The following is an 18,813-nucleotide window of genomic DNA, read 5'->3' as shown; positions in this document are numbered from 1 at the left end:
ACTAGTTCAGGTTCTTCTCTGCCAGATTCTTTGTGAATTTGATTTCTCTTTCTAAACTGTCTTCTTCCAACCAGCCTGTTAAATTCACTGTCTGAAAGCTCTTGGCTACTGGAGAAGCAAGGTCCTTTTCTCTCATTATCTAGGCTCCAGCACTACAAGCCCCAGTGGCAAGTTCTCTAGATTCTTAACACTTTTTTCTACCTTATTCTGCTAGGCCACTGTTTATAAACTCATTTTCCTTTATATAAAACATGTTTCCTTAGGTTCTACCTCTTTTCCTCCATGTTTAGCTGAATTTTGGTTCCTTTTCCTTTAACCTAAATGTATAGCCCATGCTACTTAAGCTCCTGACTTCAGTCAGAATACTTGTCTAGATCCACTTACAAAGTGTCAAGATATCAGAAAAAAATACAAGCAAGTCTACAACAGAGAATTTGATTCATACCTTGCATCAGAGTAAGATCATGTTATTCCCTGAATCCCATTCTGAAATCACACCTGTTTTCTCACTAAATGAGATTTCTGCCTTATAAATGAACCTTGTAGAGAAGGATCTTGGCTAATATGAGAATATCCTCAGCTAACACACCACTTATATGAGAAAAAGTCCTTCTCCACATCTGGTATTCAGTACAACACTCTGTAGTTGATGCTTAAAATGACATCTAGTAATAAAAACAGTTATATTTGCCAATCAGATTTAACTTTCCCAATGTTAAGTGTCATTTTTAATTCCAGGATTTCAACTGTGACATAAATACAGAGTTCATCTGCAGGGAGACATGGCTTCTTGAAGTAAATGATCCCCCATGAACCATGCTGAGTGTCACAGTATCTGAGAGGAAGTTTCTATAGGATTCTAAAATAAGTGCTACCTGCACACCTATTAAAATGTTTATTAATGATGAGAACTTCCCTGTTTAACTGCTACCCCAAAGCAAGTAAAATCATATTATTCTATGAAACTAAGGTCTTCGGGATATGAGGCAACACATTTCTACAATTTAATGTCTCATCTTAAGTTTAGCTTTCAAATTACATTTTCCCTTGCTATGATCTTTTCAAACATATGAGCATGCCTAAAGCACATTCAGTCACTGTCTCCCTTGCTTCCACAGTCTACATAAAACTGACCACAAAACTTCCTTTATGTTTACCAGGCTAGATACTCCAGTCAGATGCTTCTTTTCATTTATTCATTTTCTTACCAAATTTTAATTTACTCATTCCCTTATCTTCTACTAAACCTCATTTCCTCTTCTAATTTAATTTTATTATTTTTTTTATGTGAGCTCTCTGCCCAGTGTGGGGCTTGAACTCACAACCCCAAGATCAAGAGTTGCATGCTCTTCCCACTGAGCCAGCCGGGCGCCCCACCTCTTCTAATTTAATTTCCTATGTCAAGGAGGCATTCTTTAAAAAAAAAAAATCTTTCAAATGAACTATATAGAAAAAAAATTCATCAGTGAATAAATCACTTTAAACCTTAAAAAGTGTTCTTAATAGTAAGATAAATTACTTTTATAGCCATATATAATCACACTTAAAATAAGAGCCCTGAGTTTCTATTTTGCCTATGATTCCTAAGCTTAAATTATGTTTTTCCCTTTAAAAGATGATACTAATAACAAAACCCTCAATCTGACCAAGAATACAAATATCTTTTCCCTTCTACAGATTTATAAATTTATCTTTCTGTCTACAGATGTTTACTTTACATTACTTATCACCTGAGAAAGAAACTTAATTTGTATATTTTAAAAAACACAGTAGGTAAGTTCTATCTTAAAAAAAAAAAGAAGGAAGAAAAAAAAAACTAAACACCTTCACGATCATAAATTCTATGAAGATTTCTCATTAGGCCATGCCAGAGTCAGGGTTAAACTGGGCCTAGCCAGAGTAATACCATTTCTCATTTTATGGTTTCAAAGCAAAGGCAGCCCCTAGCTCTTTAAAGGATATGTGCTTCTCTGTTTTGTAGACCACACCAACCAACTCTAGTTACAAGTTTGGAGTGTATTTCCAGAACTGTTAGTGGTTTTTAGACACTTTCTACCAAAACACTAGGTAAAAGCACTAATACAGCGACTAAGGAACACTCATCCCTCAAACCCACGACATCTTAAGACTCGAAATTTAACCACCACCAACGAAGATCTTACCTAAGATTTCAAGCAGATCATTAGTAAATGCCTGAAATGCTGGGAAAAATTCCTCATGTTCTTCCAGTTTGTTGATAATGCTTTAAAAAAAAAAATGCACAGTTTACACTGAATTTCCCACTTAAGGTTCCTGCATCTGATTGAAGTAAAACATTCTCAAAATGGAAAGAAATTTCCTAATTTCAGTATAAATTTAATAATCATTTACTGCAATCCTTCCTTTTTTAAGGTCTTTGTTCATCTAATACCACTTTTCTAAACAAAACAAAACAAAAAACCAAACTCTTATTAATCAGTGTACACACGTGTCCCAAAGTTAAATTTAACATTCCTAATGTGGAAGACTTTCCATTTAGCTTGAGAATTTTCAAGAGACCTTGCTTTTTAACATTTTCTAAAAATTGTTTTTTATATCCCGTATTCTATTAAACATTAAGAATAAGTATCAGTCATCAGTATAAATGTGGGAAAGGGGAAAAAGACCAATAAGTGAGACGTACGTTCCTTCTAAAAGCATCAAGTATCAGAAAACTCAAGTGTCAGATCTTCCTAGGATACTTGCAGAATATATGGTATGGGTGGTATATGTCTGTGTTCCTCTTCCCATACGTTGCAGTATGAAATTGGGGGGGGAGGGGGAAGCGTTGCTTTAAGTATAGCTATGTTTCCATATTTTAAAAAAACATCAGTTTTATTTTAGAGATGACTAGCTTTTAAAAAAAACCTCATTAACATTTATCTTCTAATCAAATAATAAATACACTGTTAGCAATTACTAAGCGACCTATAGTAGTGTACTAAAAATAGGACTTGTTTATATATTCTGAACACTAACATGAAGTTGCTAACAAGGTGTGAATTTTTCCATATATAATTTCCCCTGGGAACAGGCTTATAGCAATAATGCTGGAGTCCTGACCCACCCTATGTAAACTTACAGGCCCTACAATCTATTTTTATCTTGAAAATGCTTGGCATTCTCTCCATCAATAAGGTGTGAGATTATTTTAGACTGTCAAATTATTCAAAAGATGCTATCCCAAACAGGAAAGATAAATAACTTAGGAAGTTCTGAAAGTCTTTAATTTCACCAATCCAAGCATTGTGGAAGATACTTTTTAAAATAAATACCTTTGGAGGTCTTCAGGTCCCAATACCTGCATAACCTGTTCATTCACATCCTCATTAATCAGTCTACACAATTTTCCAACTGTGTTCACCAACACACACAATGAAGATGAACTATCTGAAAGAGAGAAATAAAAGGATATTTTAAAAAAATATTTATTTGACAGAGAAAGAGAGCACAAGCGGGGGGGGGCAGCAGAAGGAGAGGGAGAAGCAGGCTCCCTGCCGAGCAGGGAGCCCCATGTGGGGCTCGATCCCATGACCCTGGGATCATGACCTGAGCCGAAGGCAGATGCTTAACCATCTCAGCCACCCAGGCGTCCCTAAAAGGATATTTTAAAAGAGAATTTCATCATCATTAAATCAAACATTTTATGCTTTAGTCATCTTCAATTTTCTTACTTTTCAATTTTTTAACCTTTTTGTTGATTTATTAGGAATAATTCTTAAATGGGGGCCAGAAAGGCAAAGAGTCATCACCTAGTTCTAAGAGTTCTTGGAGGTTTCTCACAGCATTGTTCATTTCTCCAAGCCTAGTATAAACTTCATTCATTCGAGGATAGACTCCATTTAAAGAAGGCACATCAAATAACTTTTGGAAGTGAGAAACAATAGCTTGCAAAGTTTTTAAGTTTGGCATATTGCTGTCCTGTCCAAAAGAGGGAGAAACAGTTCACATGTTAAAATAATCCCAAGACTTTAATAAAAACTTTAAAAAGAGAGAAAGGATCTTAGTAGAACAAATATCAGTATCTGTATCACTGTCGGTTTTTAAGATAAGATTACATTAAAATGTGAACATTTACATAAGTATTATGCATTACCTTTTCCTTATTTTCAACTTCTTCTAACATGGTATCTACTATAAACAACAGATCTTCAATTCTGATACCTTCATTTTCATCCTGCTTTTTAAAATTATGCCAAGGCACCAGTTCTGCGGATAGTATTTTCAAGGACTTATACAAATCCTTTATAACAAAAGAAACAACATGGTATTATTGACCTTAAAAAAGTTTCCACAATAATGCTAATAAAATATAATTATCCAGGCAGGTTTAATAGAATATAAACCATCATCAGTATTTTTTAAAAATACCATTGCCAGCTTAGAAAGTCTGTTAAATTTGTTTTCTCCAGGTAAATATAGGGCTTACAAAAAACATGATATGCTGATTATCTGAAATCTAGATATTTAAAGTAATGATGTTATTTATTAGTAGTATATGTTATTTAATTATTTTTGAACTATTGATGGATAAAAAATATGCTTATCCTTTATATTTTGGCCTTGAATAATTGTATAACAGATTTAATGAGATATAATTCACATAAAATTCATTCTCTATAAGTGTACAATTCAGTAATTTTAATCAGTTTTCAGAGACGTACAATCATCACCATTACCTAATTTCAGAACAGTTTCATCACCCCAAAAAGAAATCCCATACCCATTTACTGCCATTCTGCATTCTCTCCTATCCCCAGCACCTGGGTCACTACTAACCTACTTTCTGTTTCTATGGATTTGCCTTTATGTGAAATGCCCAGAATAGGCAAAACCATAGAAACAGATAAGTGGCCTTTTGTGACTGGCTTTCCAGATAAAAGGCCCTATAAGTGGCCTTTGTGACTTGTGATCCTTCACTTAGGATAATGTTTTCAGTATTCATCCATTATAGCATTTATTTCTGGGCAGGTTTTAATTTGAAAAACTAATTTAAAAGATTCTAAATTAAATTAATTCTACTTAATCTTCATGACATTCTACTTAATTCTCTTGGCCTACACAGGTTCTCCTAATTTATTTTAAGCTGTGCACAAAGGACAAAGCTACTGGAAGTTTAAAACCGGTCAAACCGATAAACATTTACTGAGCATTTGCTATGTGCATGGCACAGTGCTTGGCCCTTTAGAACACTGCTGTCCAAAAGAAATGTAAGTCAGAGTAATTTTATTTACTTATTTTTTTAATATGATAGTTGACACACAGTGTTACATTAGTTTCAGGTATATGACTTAGTGATTTGACAAGTTTCTACATGATGCTCTGTTCATCACAAGTACAGCTACCATCTGTCCCATTGCAGTACCACTGTAAGTAATCTTAAATTGCTGAGTAGCCACACTTAAAGTAAAAAGAAACAGGTAACATTAACTTTAATAATACATTTGGTTTAACCCACTATATCCAAATATTATCATTTTAATACATAATCAATATTCTGTTTTTTTCTATACTAAGTCTTTTAAATCTGGTAGGTATTTTACACTTGCAGCACATCTCAATTGAGACTAGCACATTTTAGGTGATCAAAAGCTAAATGTGGCTAGTGGTTACTGTATTAGACAGTGCAACCCTAAAATACAGAAAGAAGTACAGGAAATTCTTTTTCCAACTCCTTATTTGAGTCCTCCACTTATTTATCATTCTCCAGTGAATGCCCAGACCTCACATACTGATATGTGTAACCTTTCATTTGTTAAGAAGGCAATTACTATTTCAGCAATTCAAGGCAATATGTCAGTATCAAATGAATGTTTTAAACGATCAGTGCCACTAGATTTTGAAAAAACAAGTCGGGAAGTTGCAGCATAAATACCTTCATTAAACTAATGCTCCGTCAACAAGGTGCAATTATAAAGAAATGGTCTTCAGTAAAAAGCACACCCAGTATAAATGTTGCTCGGGAATAAAGGAGCAGACAGGTAAGACGAAGAGCTGCTCTCGTCTACTTGGCAGCGACAGGGTGCTGGTGGCATAGTCCACCGAGCCCTGAAAAATCTAAATGAGGGTCTCCTGTGCTCTCCACACTGCTCAGCTGTGCGGATGCAGACGGACGACCAATGTCCTGTCTTTGTACAGCAGGCCTCCGGAGCACTGCGGATGGGAAAGCCACAAGGTACAACAGCATACTGCACGGGAAAAGCAACAGCATCTAGTTCGACTTTCCCGAAAAGGTGGGTGGGAAGACAGAAGGAAGAAAGCAGACAGCTCCTTCGTGCCTTTCCCATCCTTCTCTTTTAAGCCAAATCTAACCTGAGGAAAAAACTAATCTAGGAAGATGGTTGTCCCAACCTTAAAGGCTACTACAATACAGAAAACCTTTCATATGAGGCCACAAAGAACTTACATAGTTTCTCAGTTTGGATCCTGATTCCGCAGTAATAAATATCTGAAGCACTGCCTAAAATCCATGAGTTACTTCAGTAGCAGAGCCACTAAATTTGTCTCAGGGGTCCTTGGACTATTCTAATTACACAGCTTACTCTCCTTGTCGCCTTCTAGTGGAAAAACTATACAGTATCAAGAACTCACCACCACTGTAAAGCTTTTCTTGGGGGTTCTTCCTCCTCCAGAATCTGGAGCACAAGTCATCTACCTCATTTACTTGGCACTTCATAACGGGCTGTTTTTTTTAAGATTTTATTTATTTATTTGAGAGAGTGGGAGAGCACAAGCAGGGGGAGGGGCAGAGGGAGAGGGAAAGCCTTCCTGAGCAGGGAGCCCAATGCACGGCTCCATCCCAGGACGGGATCATGACCTGAGCTGAAGGCAGACGCTTAACCGACTGAACCACCCAGGTGCCTCCTTTCATGGGCTGTTTTTATGGCATTCATTTCTTCTAATGATATCTTGAATGGTTAAATTATATTTCGTGTTTTTTAGTAAGTTGTATCTCCAATTAGTCTGAATCTTGTGTCCATTTTTTAAAAAGACTTTATTTGAGAGAGAGAGAGAGCATGAGCAGGGGTAGAAGCAGAGGAGGAGAGAGAGAGAATGTGAAGCAGACTCCATGCTGAGCGCAGAACCAATGAGGGGCTTGATCCCACAACTTCGAGATCAAACCTGAGCCAAACTAGGAGCTGGATGCTTAACTGAGCCACCTAGGCACCTCGTGTTCATCTTTTCTGATTACCTCCCCAATGCCTTGAACATAGTAAATCATCAGTAACTATCCGTTTATTTGATTCTTCCTTTTGTGTCCTTTCTCTTCTAGTCTTTTACCTTCTCTTGGGAAGGCTGGGCATATTCTAGCCCATCTTCCTTGAGAGGAAATGAAGTAGGGTTAGCACAGTGGGGCACCTGGGTGGCTAGTTAGGTGTCTGACTCTTGGTTTCGGCTCAGGTCATGATCTAATGGGTCATGGGATCAAGCGCCACATTGGGCTCCCTGCTCAGCAGGGAGTTTGCTTGAGGATTCTCTTCCTCTGCCCCTCCCCCAACTTGCTCACTTGCTCTCTCTCTCTCAAATAAAAAAATAAATCTTTTTAAAGTGGGGTTAGCACTATTTCTTCCTACTGGGAGAACCCCCTGACAAGCAGTGACTGGGTTTACATAATTAACCATGGTTTACATAATTAACCACTAATTATTTACCCTCTGCTAAGATATGAACTGGAGAGACTCAGGTGTATAAGATAGGTATATTAATCTAACACTATCACTCAATTAAAATGTTTTCTATTTTATAGCTCTATCTGATCCCTATATAAAAAGGGAAGGTGAAATTAGGCTAATGTGAAGATTCTTTCATCATTACAGGTATGTTTTCATTAATTTTTTAAAATTCAATATCATCATCTTCATTTTGTTGTCTTGGAATTTGTTATTCTGCTTCATTCTTTTGACAAATATTGAGCACTCATTATGTATCAGGAGGTTCCTTGGGACATATCAGAGAATAAAAAAAGGTAAAACTCATAAAGCTTATACATTCTTACACATATCTTCTGTATCATTTATACTTCATGCAGGAAGGCTTCTGTTGACAAACACTGTTACTGAATCGCATCTTCATGAACAGAGGTAGTGCTATATACATTAGTTATTGAAAAATCTAAAGATCAGGGGTGCCTGGGTGGCTCAGTCGGTTAAGTGTCTGACTCTTGATTTCAGCTCAGGTCATGATCCCAGGGTTGTGAGATCGAGCCCTGCGTCAGGCTCCATGCTCCATGGAGCCTGCTTAGAATTCTCTCTCTCCTTCTCCCTTTGTCCTTCCCCCCCCCCTAAAAAAAAACAAAGAAAAATCTAAAGACTAAAGGGAACAGAAACTAAATATTAATGTTAGCAATTCACCTTTCAGTGAACTACTCAACAAAAACTGAAAAACCTGAAGATACACAATAAATACACAATAACTCTAGAAAGTGAAGAAATTTTTATCTTTCATGGATAGAATAGGTAAAAGTAGTATTGGCTGCTACTGAACTATTAACTGCTCTACAGCATAGGCAGATGTGGACAGTTTTGAGAGAAGGAAAATGATTTAAAATATGAAGAGGAAGAAAATCCCCAATTAAAATGGAATGAAGGATAAAACATTACATCTCAAGAGAAGTAAGGGCCAGGAAAATCTGTAGCATGGAGATACCAAAAAGAGGAAGATGAAGGTAGAACAGGGAAGGGCCCAGAAGTGCAAAACAGATTTTCAACATGGCAACAGGCCTAAAAAAAGTATTTGGTAGAACTTTACAGGAGGTAAAGCTTATAGTAATGACAACATCATATAGGTAGTACTTAAAACTGATATGGTAAGTAGCAAGTTTTAAGTTTTAAATAAGCTAAGCTATAGAGCTAAAACAAAAAAATGAAGCCTAGTCCTATTAATAAAGCCCAGAGACTCCAACAGATTTTCAAAGCATGTAAAAAATATTCAACCCCTTACCTTTAGGGAAGTCAGTTGATCTGCCCACATTTCTATTATAGGAATAAGATGCTCAAATCCACAATCCTGAACAAGATCTTTATTAAAATGTTGGGCTCCTCCTTTGCTCTGTTTATAAATTATTAGTGGAGCTCTTGGATTGTGAACAATTGAATTGATGCTATTCAGAACCTTTAAAAAAAAGAATGTTTTTAAGTTGAAATATTTATCATAGTCTTATCAAGGTGATTTAGGTTAAGGGAGTGCTTTATATGTCAATGTATCATCATTTTCAGAATTAATTTTAGGCATTAAGAGGTCCTTTAATAGTACTGACACCTGTAATGTTTTAGAAGTACAGGAGTTTTATCAACATAATTAAACATATAAGTTCTAATGAGAACCAGACACTTCAAAGAAAAGCTAAAATGCATTTTCAAATGATTTGGACTTTAAAGTAGATTATGAATGACCTATTACAATTCACACAGGTAAAAATAATCATCAATACATCCTTAGCTAGAGTCTCACATTTCTCTAATTCTATCTCCTCATATTTAAGCTAAATCAGATGTTGAAAGGGGGCATTTTCCTGTTGTTTCATAACTTCAGTTAAAGTTCAAAGTTCAAGGACAATGAATAATAAAGTCCAACACATTCTATACAGAAATCCTGGAAACATGCCAATTCTGGAAATCCCAGATCCAATTTAGAGAACTAATCCTTAAAATGCTGTTCCTCTACAACCACTCTCAGTACCAAAATCTGTATTAATCAAGGTTCTACAGAGAAACAGCAACAATGTGTATGTATATAAATATACCTAAAAAGATTTATTATAAGGAATTGGCTCACACAATTATGGAAGCAGGTAAGTCCCAATTACTGCAGTAGGCAAGCTTGGACCCAAGGGAGCCAATGGAGTAGTTCTAGTCTGAATGCCCATGGGCTTGAGACCCAGGAAGAGACAGTGCTTCAGTTCAAGTTTGAAGGCAGGAAAAAAACTGATGTCCCAGCTCAAAGGCAGTCAGGCAAGTGGAGCTCCTTACTCAGCTTCTCTGTTTTAGTCAGGTCTTCAAATGATTGAATGAGACTCACTCACATTAGGGAAGGCAATCTGCTTTACCCAGTCTGCCAAATCAAATGTTAATCTCATCCATAAACACCTCACAGACATATTCAGAATAATGTTTGACCAAGTATCTGCGCACCCTGTGTCCCAGTCAAGTTGATACATAAAATGAACCATCATAAATACCCACATAATCTCTACCTAGATTTAACAATTATTAACATTTTCCCATATATGCTCACGTAGCTGAATTTTCTAAAGAAAACAGACATGATAAAACTTTACCCTCAAATACTTAAGTATGCATCTCTTAAAAGTAAGCATATTCTCCTACAAAATCCTAACACCATTATTATACATAAGAAATTTAACAGTAATTAGAGGCGCCTGGCTGGCTCAGTCAGTTAAGCATCTGCCTTTGGCTGAGGTTATGATCCCAGAGTCCTGGGATGGAGTCCCACATTGGGCTCCCTGCTCAGCGGGGAGCCTGGTTCTCCCTCTCCCTCTGCCACTCCCCCTACTTGTTCTCTCTCGTTTTCTCTCTCAAATATATAAATAAATAAAATCTTAAAAAAAAAAAGAAATTTAACAGTAATTCCCTAATATCATCAATGCCTGGAGTAAATCTTAAGTATCTTAATATGTACAATATGTGACTATAACCCCTCTGCCAAAAGCTATGAGTTCTACCAAGGAGAGGAAAGGAAGACCCAAAACAGCAAGTTTAAACAAAGAAGAGTAAAGCCATTTCTTTATTTACTACCATCAAGTCCAGACCATTTAATAAATAGCTATGTAAGTATAAAAACAAGATACTATTTTGATCTCAAATCTTTATCCCTACTCACACTTCAAGCTATAACTCACAGGTCTCTTGGTACTAAGATTTCAGATGTTTACTGAGGTGTTTTTGTTTTGAGTTCAAGAGAGTATTTCAACATTTTCTTCTCTTGTATTTAAACACATTTCAATGGAAAAATTAATTCCCCTCCACAGAATTACTGATGACAGCAGAGCATATTCTTATGACTTGATCACAATCAGGTAAATGGCAGCAAAATATATATTAACAGTGAGAACACAGTAAAATGACAATTACGAGAGAGATGGGAATTAAAAAATAAAAATAAAAAATAGGTCTTATCTATTCAGAAACAGTTTGTAGATACTGATAAACTCTTGCTATGGATAAAAACTGTATCTTAAGAGTAATCATTAGATAAATAGAAAAGAATTAAGATGACAAATGTCCGAAGTACTTGAAGAGGAAAAAAGACAAATCTCAACCTAGCAAATGTCAGGAAAAGAACAGAACCAAAAACCATATATAGAAAACAGAAAGATGTCAGGAATAAAAGTAGATATATGAGTTGGTCTCAATATCCATGAATGGTTTAATTCCCTTGTTAAAGGACAAAGCCTCTCAAATTGTATCTAAGAAACAAGATGAAATAAAAGAAATTCAGTTATATGCTGGGTACAAGAGAGTTATCAAAACAAAAACAAAAAAAACAGTTTTCAGAAAAGTGCCTGGAAATAAAATCAACTCAGAGATATATGAATAACCAGCAACAATCAATTAGAAAATGTAATGGAAAAAGGGATGCTATTCTCAATAGCAATAAAAGTTATAAAATACCTAAGAAAATAAACCTAACAAAAATACTCAAGAGCTAAATTTAAAAATATATAAAACTTTATTCAAGGCTACAAAGGAAGGCCCACGTAAAATCAGAGACATATTTCTGAATGAGATGATTCAAAACTATAAAGGTGTCACCTTTCCAAATATTAATCTAAAAAGTTAATCCAATCATAGTTCATCTCAATAGGATCTATTTTTGATTTTGACAAATTGTTCATCCAGAAGAATAGCAAAGGAAAAATTTTTATAAGAACAATGACAAGATTCTTACCCTAAAAGGTATCAAAACCTACTATAAAATTACAGAAGTTAAAAGAATATGCAAATAGTATAAAAATGGAACAGACTAGAGAGTCTAGACACAAACCTATGCATATGAGTAGATATGATAAAGGTTTCATTTCAATGAAGTAGAGAAAGAATGGTCTATGAGAAACTGTAAACTCAAATGCCTCTAGAAGCAAAATAAGACCATGACTGAGTGAAACAAGGATGACCAAGGGCTGTAGCTAACTGAAGAATACAGGCCCATATGTGACAGGGGAGAGGCTTATGCCTATGATATCTGCCCTGATAATGACTATGCAGGAATTTGTTGCCAGATTCTGTGGCTTTTCTTTTCTTTTTTAAAGATTTTATTTATTTATTTGACAGAGAGCTCACACACGAGCAGAGGGAGCCCTATGCGGGGCTTGATCCCAGGACCCTGGGATCATGACCTGAGCTGAAGGCAGATGCCCAACCAACTGAGCCACCCAGGCGCCCCTGGATTCTGTGGCTTTTTAAGAGAAGCTTAGAAATAAGCTTAGAAATAAGAACTTAACAAATAAAATATCTTAATTTTTAAAAGATTGGTAATTAATTCAAAGTTTAAAAAACCCTGTGTGGGTCTAATAAAATATGAGCACAGGCCTAGTTCAGTCAGTAAATAGGCTTAATCACTCATCTATTCAATAAATGGTCTATAAAACCAGCAAGGTTAGATCTCTACATCATGCCACATAGAAAATTAAAGTTCATATGGACTATATATCTAAATAAAAACAAAACTATGTAAGGACCTTAAGAAAATAGATTTACATATATAATAATAACAGCAACAATAATAATAATTATACCAACAACAGCAACAACACAAACAATAAAAAGGGAAATGGCTTAAGGGAGGAGAAGAGGAAAAAGGATTATAAGATCCTTTATTTTTTATTACACTTAGTTAATAAAATTTTATTATTTATTTATTTGAGAGAGAGAGAGAGAGAGAGCACGAGAAAGAGAGAGAGCATGAGCAGGGGAGAAGGGCAGAGGAAGAGGGAGAAAGAGACTCCCCACTGAGCAGGGAGCCCAATGCGGGGCTCAATCCCAGGACCCTGGGATCATGACCTGGGCCGAAAGCAGATGCTTAACTGACTGAGCCACCCAGGTGCCCCAAAATCTTAAAAATCTTATCAGCTTTTTACTACCCTGCTTTGAATTAGGCCAAAGTCTTTCAAGGAGTAAGACAAAATCTAAGTCAAGCTACCTACAATGTTTTTAGCCAAGAAGATAGGTCATGGTAAGACAGGATAAGCACACACAAATACAAATATTCCTTACCACCTGATAACTTAGTAAACTGAGATGGAAACCAAGCTTCAAATACATTAATAGTAGGGGATTTTAACACTCTACTTACATCAATGGACAGATCATCTAAAGAGAAAATAAACAAGAAAACAAGGCTTTGAATGATACACTGGACCAGATGGACTTAACAGATATATTCAAAACATCCAATCCTAAAACAGCATAATACACATTCTTTTCAAGTGCACATGAACATTCTTCAGAATAAATCACATATTAGGTCACAAAACAGGCCTCAACAAATAAAAAAAGACTGAAATTATACCATGCACCTTTTCTGACCACAATATTATGAAACTAGAAAGTCAACCACAAGGAAAAATCTGAAAGAGCACAAATACATGGAGGTTAAACAACATGCTACTAAATAATGAATGGGTCAACCTGGAAATAAAAGAAGAAATTTTTAAAAATACATGGAAACAAATGAAAATGAAAACCCAATGGTCCAAAATCTTTGAGATGGAGCAAAAGCAATCCTAAGAGGGAAGTATATAGCAATACAGGCCTACCTCAAGAAGCAAGAAAAAAATCTCAAACAACCTAACTTTACACGTAAAGGAGCTAGAAAAAGAACAAATGAAGCCTAAAGCCAGGAGAGGGAAGGAAATAATAAAGATTAGAGCAGAAATAAATGCCATAGAAACTAAAAAAACAATAGCACAGATCAATGAAACTAGCACAGATCAATGAAACCAGGAGCTGGTTCTTTGAAAAGATCAACAAAATTGGTAAACCTCTAGCCAGGCTTATCAAAAAGAGAAAGGACCCAAATAAATAAAATCACAAATGAGAGAGAAGTAACAACCGAAAGCACAGAAATATAAACAATTATAAGAGAATATTATGAAAAACTATATATAGCCAATAAATTGGACAACCTAGAAGAAATGGATTCCCAGAAACAATTACCAAAACTGAAACAGGAAGAAATAGAAAACTTGAACAGACTGATAGCCAGCAAATAAAATGAATTAGTAATCAAAAAACTCCCAACAAACATAAGTCCAGGACAAGATGGCTTCATATGCAAATTCTACCAAACATTTAAAGAAGAGTTAATACATGTTTTTCTCTATTCCAAAAAATAGAAAAGGAAGGAAAACTTCCAAATTCATTCTATGAGGCCAGCATTACCCTGACACCAAAACCAGATAAAGACACCACACACAAAAAAAAGAACAGGCCAGTATCTCTGATGAACATAGATGCAAAAATTCTCAATAAAATACCAGCATACCGAAGCCATAAAAAGGAATGAGATCTTGCCATTTGCAACGACATGGATGGAACTGGAGGGTGTTATACTGAGTGAAATAAGTCAATCAGAGAAAGACATGTATCATATGATCTCACTGATATGAGGAATTCTTAATCTCAGGAAACAAACTGAGTGTTGCTGGAGTGGTGGGGGGTGGGAGGGATGGAGTGGCTGGGTGATAGACATAGGGTAGGGTATGTGCTATGGGGAGTGCTGTGAATTGTGCAAGACTGTTGAATCACAGATCTGTACCTCTGAAGCAAATAATGCAACATATGTTAAGAAAAAAGAAAAAGAAGAAGATAGCAGGAGGGGAGGAATGAAGGGGAGTAAGTCGGAGGGGGAGACGAACCATGAGAGACGATGGACTCTGAAAAACAAACTGAGGGTTCTGGGGTGGGGGGATGGGTTAGCCTGGTGATGGGTATTAAAGAGGGCACATTCTGCGTGGAGCACTGGGTGTTATGCACAAACAATGAATCATGGAACCCTACATCAAAAAAAAAAAAGAAAAGAAAAGAAAAACAGGGTTCTAGAGGGGAGGGGCATGGGAGGATGGGTTAGGCTGGTGATGGGTATTAAAGAGGGCATGTTCTGCATGGAGCACTGGGTGTTATGCACAAACAATGAATCATGGAACACTACATCAAAAAATTAATGATGTAATGTATTGTGATTAACATAACAATAAAAAATTTTTAGAAAAAGAAAAAAAAATACCAGCATACCGAATCCAACAATACATTTAAAAAATCATTCACCGCAATCAAGTGGGATTTATTCCTGGGTTGCAAGGATGGTTCAATGTTTGCAAATCAATCAACATGATACATCCCATTAATAAAAAGAAAGGATAAGAACCATATGATCATTTCAACAGACGTAGAAAAAGCATTTGACAAAGTACAACATCCATTCATAATAAAAACCCTCAACAAAGTAGGTTTAGAGGGAAAATACCACAACATAGTAAAGGCCATATATGAAAAACCCACAGCTAATACCCTACATGGGGAAAAACTGAGAGCTCTTCCTCTACAGTCATAAACAAGACAGAGATGTCCACTCCTACCACATAGTACTGGAAGTCCTAGCCATAGCAGCCAGACAACAAAAGAAATAAAAGGCATTCAAATCAGCAAGGAAGAAGTGAAACTTTCACTATTTGCAGATGGCAAGACACTATACATAGAAAACCTGAAAGAATCCTCCAAAAAACTGCTAGAACTAACAAACGAATTCAGTTGAGTCTCAGGATACAAAACCAATGTACAGAAATCTACTGGATTTCTATATACCAATAATGAAGCAGCAGAAAGAGAAGTTAAGAAAACAATCCCATTTGCAGGGGCACCTGGGTGGCTCAGCTGGTTAAGTGGCTGCCTTCAGCTCAGGTCATGATCTCAGGGTCCTGGGACTGAGGCCCACATAGGACTCCCTGCTTAGAGGGGAGTCTGCTTCTCCCTCTGCCCTTCCCTCCCCCCCACCCCAGCTCATGTGCGCTCTCTCTCTCAAATAAATAAAATCTTAAAAAAAGGAAAAAAAAAGAAGGAAGGAATGAAACAATCCCATTTACAATTGCACCAAAAACAGTAAGATCGCTAGGAATAAACCTATCCAAAGAGGTTTAAGACCTGTACTCTAAAAACTATAAAATACTGATGAAAGAAACTGAAGATGATACAAAGAAACAGACATTCCAAACTCATGGATTGGAAAAACAAATACTGTTAGAATGTCTATACCACCCAAAGCAATCTATACATTTAATGCAATCCCTGTCAAAATACCAACAGCATTTTTCATAGTGCTATAACAAATAATCCCAAAATTTGTATGGAACCACAAAAGACTCTGAATAGCCAAGCAACCTTGAAAAAGAAAAACAAAACTGGAGGCATCACAGTTCTGGACCTCAAGTTATATTACAAAGCTATACTAATCAAAACAGAATGGTACTGGCACAAAAACAGACACCTAGATCAATAAAACTCAGAATAGAAAACTCAGAAATGAACCCATAATTATACAGCCAATTGATCTTCGATGAAGAAGAAAAGAATATCCAATAGGGAAAAGGTCTCTTTAACAAATGGTTCTGGGAAAACTGGACAGCAACATGCAAAAGAATGAAACTGGACCACTTTTTTACACCATACGCAAAAATAAATTCAAAATGGATTAAAGACCTAAATGAGAGACCTGAAACCATAAAAATCCTAGAAGAGAATACAGGCAGTAACTTCTTTGACATTAACTGTAGCAACTTCTTCCTAGATATGTCTCCTGAGGCAAAGGAAACAAAAGCAAAAATAACTGGAACTACATCAAAATAAAAAGCTTCTGCACAGAGAAGGAAACAAGGCAACCTACAGAATGGGAGAAGATATTTGCAAATGATATATCTGATAAAGGGACATATCCAAAATATATAAAGACCTTATACAACTCAACACCCAAAAAACAACCTAGTTAAAAAATGGGCACGATATGGGGGCAATCTGGCTGTGACATCTGTCACTCCACTGATCGCCAGGATTGATTCAGCTGATCTGGCTGGCTAGGAAGTGTCCCCTTCTTCCCTCACCACTCCATGTACATCCCTCCCGAAGCTGCAGGTTTGGTCAAAGAGGATGACCTTCCCCGATTGAGGAGGACTGTTCTTCAGTCAAGGGTATACAAGTAGCTGCATTCCCCTACTAGGACCTCCAAACAAGCTCTCAAGGTCCATCTGTAGGACAATGTAGAGTGGTCAAGTTTTCAAGGCTCTAGACCACATCCAAATGAGGCCCCACATGTGGCAGTCTGCCTTTCTTTAAAAAGGGGGGGGAGGGGCAGAAGATATGAATAGATATTTTTCTGAAGAAGGCACAGATGGCTAACATACACATGAAAAGATGCTCAACATCACTTACCATCAGGGAAATGCAAATCAAAATTACAAGATATCACCTCACACCTCACAAAATTACAACAAGATATCACCTCACACCTCACACATATCACACCTCATAAGATATCACCTCACAAGATATCAACAACACAAGAAACAAAAGGTGTAGGGCAGGATGTGGAGAAAGAGAAACCCTTGCGCACTGTTGGTGGGAATACAAACAGGTGTAGCCACTGTGGATAACAGTATGGAGGTTCCCCAAGAAGTTAAAAATAGAACTACCCTAGGATCCAACGACTGCACTACTCGGTATTTACCCAAAGAATACAAAAATACTAACTCAAAGGGATACATGCACTCTGATGTTTATAGCAGCATTATTTACAATAGCCAAATTATGGCAACAGCCTATGTGTCCATCAATTGATGAATGGATAAAGAAGATGTGGTGTGTGTGTGTATATATATGTATGTATATACATATGTGTTTGTGTGTACACACACACACTGGAATATTACCCAACCATAAAAAAGAATGAAATTTTGCCATTTGCAATGACACGAATGGAGCTAGAAAGTATTAAGTGAAATAAGTTAAGCTAAGTGAAATAAGTCAGAGAAAGACAAACACCACATGATTTCACTCATATGTGGAATTCAAGAAACAAAACAGGGGCGCCTGGCTGGCTCAGTCAGGGGAGCATGTGACTCTTGATCTCAGGGTTGCAAGTAGAGATTACTTAAAAATGTAAAAAATTTTAAAAATTAAAAAGAAAACAAAGCCAAAAAGGGAAAGTAACTAGAGAGAACAAACTGATGGTTACCAGAAGGGAGGTGGGGGGGGGGGGGGAGGAAATGGGTGAAATAGGCGATAGGGATTAAGGAGTGCACTCATTGTGATGAGCACCGGGTTTGATTGCATGGAAGTGTTGAATCACTATATTGTACACCTGAAACTAATATTAGACTGTATGCTAACTGGAATTCAAATAAAAAGTTGAAAAAAAAAAGAAACCAAGGTTCACTACAAATAACCAGTCTCTTTGCCAGTTGTTCAATACCTGAAAGTATCTCTGGTCAATTAGGGCCTGCTGCTGGTTATCTTTGCTGGGTTCATCTAGTTTCTCTGGGTCGTCTGCCTTTTTTTGACTGATAAGATCCTGTAATCTAAAGGGGAAAAAAATAAATCAAAATAATATAAAAAATACTTTCCTAGACACTGGATTAAGACAACAAACTGAGTCAATGATTCAGCTACCCTCCAACATCTTTAAATTAAGTTTTTTAAAGATTTATTTGAGAGAGAGAGTGTGTGTGCATGAGCAGGGGGTGGAGTGGAGGAATGGGCAGAAGGAGAGGAAGTGGAGAGAATCTGAAGC

General features: G+C 36.5%; 1 protein-coding gene across 1 annotated transcript in view; it reads right to left on the bottom strand.

The window, feature by feature from the left end:
- Positions 1-18,813, bottom strand: part of CEP70 (centrosomal protein 70) — an 89,476-nt gene that overhangs the window by 1,498 nt on the left and 69,165 nt on the right. Inside the window, exons 12-17 of the mRNA XM_028099251.2 lie at positions 18,496-18,601; positions 8,959-9,129; positions 4,115-4,261; positions 3,771-3,939; positions 3,294-3,408; positions 2,163-2,242 (exon numbers count right to left, since the gene is read on the bottom strand). Of these exons, the coding sequence (XP_027955052.1) occupies positions 2,163-2,242; positions 3,294-3,408; positions 3,771-3,939; positions 4,115-4,261; positions 8,959-9,129; positions 18,496-18,601 (788 nt within the window). The remainder of the gene's footprint in view (positions 1-2,162; positions 2,243-3,293; positions 3,409-3,770; positions 3,940-4,114; positions 4,262-8,958; positions 9,130-18,495; positions 18,602-18,813) is intronic.

The sequence above is a fragment of the Eumetopias jubatus genome, unplaced genomic scaffold (assembly GCF_037043125.1).
Source record: "Eumetopias jubatus isolate StellerSeaLion01/CBP00866 unplaced genomic scaffold, mEumJub1_p1.0 scaffold_1, whole genome shotgun sequence".
NCBI classification, from domain to species: domain Eukaryota; kingdom Metazoa; phylum Chordata; class Mammalia; order Carnivora; family Otariidae; genus Eumetopias; species Eumetopias jubatus.
The sequence above is the reverse complement of the archived record's forward strand: the minus strand, read 5'-3'. Positions and strand labels throughout refer to the sequence as shown.